Below are 3820 nucleotides of genomic sequence, written 5' to 3' on the forward strand. Positions count from 1 at the left end.
TAAAAACAAGAAGAAAAACATACTTATTTTAGAACTGTAATCCATAGGCCATAACATATGAGTCGAGTCAAAAAGAAAAACATACTTATTTTGCAACTGTAATCCATAGGCCATAACATATGAGTTGAGTCTAGAAGAAAAACATACTTATTTTACAACTATAATCCATAGGCCATAACATATGAGTTGAATCATGGATCGTCGGTGCTATCTATATCAGGAGGTGTTATAAAAGAATTGAATGGCCGCACTAGCATATCTCTCTTGCGAAAGAATTCTTTTTCGTGATCTTGTTTTCCATAGAAAAATTCTGCACTGCTTGGGTGCAAGATATTGGATTCATCTGGACAAAATGCACACGAGGCTCTAAAGCGGCACAGCGGCTTTTCTGTTGACATTACAGAGAAAGATAAAGACAGAATTAGCTGCAAGTTACATTAATGACATGTATATACTCAAGTGGCTAGCAAACATAGTATGGCCGAATGTAAAGATAAATTTAGGTAGTACCTAAGATAGTGCATGTTTCAACGGTTATTTGGCAGAAGCGTCTATCAAAATATAGCTCGGCAAAGAAGTGTTGCGTCTCGGCGGTGGCGTCCACTGGGCGAGCCGAAAAGCCGAGGTGGTACCAGAAAGTTCCCCTAAAACCGACGCAGACGGCGTTCATGTCCGTGGTGGGAGGATACCCCGGATACTCGAACTCGGCACCCTGCATCTCAGCGATCGATCTCAAACTCTCAATCATAAGTATTAAGTACTCGCCTGGATGTATGAGAGGGAGAGACGGAGAGAGTACCATACCGGGTTGTTGGAGTTGTAATGTTCAAGGGCGACGTCGACAAGCTGAGAAATTCGGTGGGCGACGATATCTCTATCTCCAAATAAACAAGGGTACACCAAATAAATAAACATAATGGATGGATCTTTCGTTCGATTGTTGGTTATTCAGGGCAATCAGACGTTCATCGAGCGAAACTCATAATAAGTACTCCTATAAGAATAGATACATGCAAGCAATTGAGGAAATTTACGGAAAAAATATATCCAGTAGCTACAAATTACATACTCTTTTGACATACGGCTGCCTGGGGGAGGGTTGGCGTAATCAAAGATAGCGGCGCCGCCGTCGCCGCGGGCAGGGGAAGAGAATAAGGAACCCATCGATGGATCGATGTACCGGTGCCTCTTGGCGGCTGGCCAAAGTAAATAGAAGGATTTCCCCGTATGTTATGTGTGGTTAAGCCGTTCGGGATCGGGGACTAGTCCCATTGCGTTACGGAAGGTAAATAGCCTACGTTTGTTTATGCGTGTAGGCAGGCCGGCTGGTTGGATCTGGGACGCATGAGGGCCGTGTGTCAACTGTCCAGCGGGAGGTTACGCCCCAATAGCCTACGTTTTTTGTGTGCCTTGATTTTCTTGTCTTTGATTCTCAAATCTCTGGTGATTACAACTCGTAGACTGCCGCTGCTTGCTTGTACAGGCGCAGGTACGAGTTACCAAACCGACTCGTGCTAGACCAAGCAAGCTAGCACAAGGAAACTCCAAACCGACTTTAGCTAAGCTTTCCTATTGTACTTGCACACGTAGCCTATTAAGCACAAAGACATTTTCCTAACCCTAATGATAAATGCCACACGTGGGATGTGTGGCGCTCCAGCCCTGACGTTTTTCGATGACAAGGCATGCAAGGATGACAAATTCTAGTGACACGCGGCAAGAACACGGTTACATTTGCATAATAAACTAGCACACTCCAAGCTAAACTCAAAATGATTGGATTAAGCTAACAATCATCCCCTAATCCAAGAGCACTTTTACAGTATCCAGAAATTAATATAGCCCTTCCATTTTTCCCATTCCGGTGTTTCATAAGATTTGGTACTCCATCACTAATCTCACGGAGTACTCCCTCTCTCTCAGTTTATAGGGCGTGCGCGTACCCCTAGGTCGTCAATTTGATCAACCTAATACAAGTCATATATTACAAAAAATATACAAATATAAACTTCAGATGTTCTATTTTCAAAAGGTATAATTTTTGTGTTATATAGTTTATATTAGGGTGCTAAAATTGACAACCTAAGTATACGCGCAGGACTTATAAACTGAAATGGAGAGAGTATTGATTTAAACACACACGGAGTACCAACATGTTAGGGGCAAAAAGGTAATCCATCAGCTTTGTTAATATTTTTTGTGAGATCTAGTTAATATTTTTCCTTGTCTGAAATCATTTTGACCGACATAACCCTACTTCCCATTCATCTAGTGATGAACCACATTTGACGGTTGTTGGTGAGTGCGGCAGTGGCGGCGGAGTACATAGGGGGCTGAGAGTCATAGTCGTGGCCAGGACGATGGCGATGTTGGGAAAATAGTAGAAAACAAAGAAATTATCGCCCTACGATCACCTAGTAACACTATGAAGATGCAATAAAGGGTTTCGATCTGATCGTTACCAGCTCCGAGTTGCAACGGAAGAAGATGAGTCGGTGTATATCGTACTTGGAGTCCCTCGAACCATAGATGCTCGATCGATCCCGCGAATCGCCCATGAACAGTCACTCGAACAGAAGATCAAAAGCACGACCTCTCCACAAATTGCAAGTGTACAGTCTTCATGATCCGGCAACGCTTCGCCGTCGAGAGCTAATCATCGCCAGAGAATTAGAAGGAAGATATTAGATCCACACTGGATTTCTAATTACGAGGATTAGAGAATCCAGGTCTAGCTCTAATTAGATCAAATAGGACCAACTAGAAATAGAACTAGAGAACTAGAGGAGGCTCCAAAACTTGTGTATTCAAAAGTGACTAAAACCTCTAGTATATATAGGTCGGAGGTGAGGGGAGGGAGCGTCATAAGGCGGGAAGGAACTACCCCCTTTGCGTTGGCCAAGAGGAGGGGGAGTCCCCCTCCAATTCAGCCTCCTCTCCCCTTTCCATGGGGAGAAGGGGGCGCCACCCCTTTTGGGACCAAGTGGCCTAAGTAGCCTTCCATCATAGAAATATTTTCCACAGCTATATTATTTATCGAGAATACCCGGTATTGCCCGATAAACTCCGAAACCCTTCCAGTGACCCCTAAACGCTTCTGGTTTCTCTCGAAACTATTTCACTAATATGTTCTCATTATTCTCATCCTACTAACACTGAACACATCGTCATTACCTCAAACTTGTGACCTAATAGGTTCAGTAAAACATAGATATGAATAAAACCCCTTTCGTTCAATGCCCTATAGCAGAACCATGGACGTCCATATCAATCCCTGTGAGTACATGAATTACATTTGAGTGAACCTTCGGTTATCATGAGCTATTCCCTTTGATTCATGATACTTTACAAAAGCCGAGGTGAGATGTATCAATATCCTCTTGAGTTATTCTCATGTTCACTATACCGGTCTCCCTATTACCGGTTTTGTTCTTCTTTCTCGTTGACATGTTCTGGCAGTCACGTGACATAGTCACCTGTGTCTGGCCAGACGATGGCGGATGCCGTCTCACCGAGAGGGCCCTTAAGAGTATTTCTCCATCTTCGGAGGATCAAATCCCACTGTTGAGCTATCTAGTCCCTTGTCAAACTTTCCGATGCACCTGTAAGTTGTTATTATGATCACTGTGTTACATATGATGTTTGAGCAATCCCAAAGTTCATCGTACGGTAAGAAGTGACTACAACACTCTCTTGGTCTAAGGAACTAAATCATATATTAACTCTTTGTGTTATAATAATTGACTTGTGATGATAGCTTCTCAAAGTGTAACAAACAATGTTGGGTCAATTCAATGTGATCATTCTTCTAACATCACGT

The 3820-nt window shown here is 43.0% G+C and overlaps 1 protein-coding gene across 1 annotated transcript; it reads right to left on the reverse strand.

Moving 5' to 3' along the window:
* LOC123133482 (uncharacterized) lies at nucleotides 1-1392 on the reverse strand. Its single transcript, XM_044552961.1, has 4 exons — nucleotides 1070-1392; nucleotides 805-874; nucleotides 511-712; nucleotides 1-388 (listed from the first exon to the last, which is right to left on the reverse strand). Exons 1-4 carry the CDS (start codon nucleotides 1162-1164, stop codon nucleotides 192-194), a joined length of 564 nt encoding a protein of 187 aa, XP_044408896.1. The 5' UTR covers nucleotides 1165-1392; the 3' UTR covers nucleotides 1-191.
* Nucleotides 1393-3820: the final 2428 nt, after the last annotated feature.

The sequence above is a fragment of the Triticum aestivum genome, chromosome 6B (assembly GCF_018294505.1).
Source record: "Triticum aestivum cultivar Chinese Spring chromosome 6B, IWGSC CS RefSeq v2.1, whole genome shotgun sequence".
Lineage (NCBI taxonomy): Eukaryota > Viridiplantae > Streptophyta > Magnoliopsida > Poales > Poaceae > Triticum > Triticum aestivum.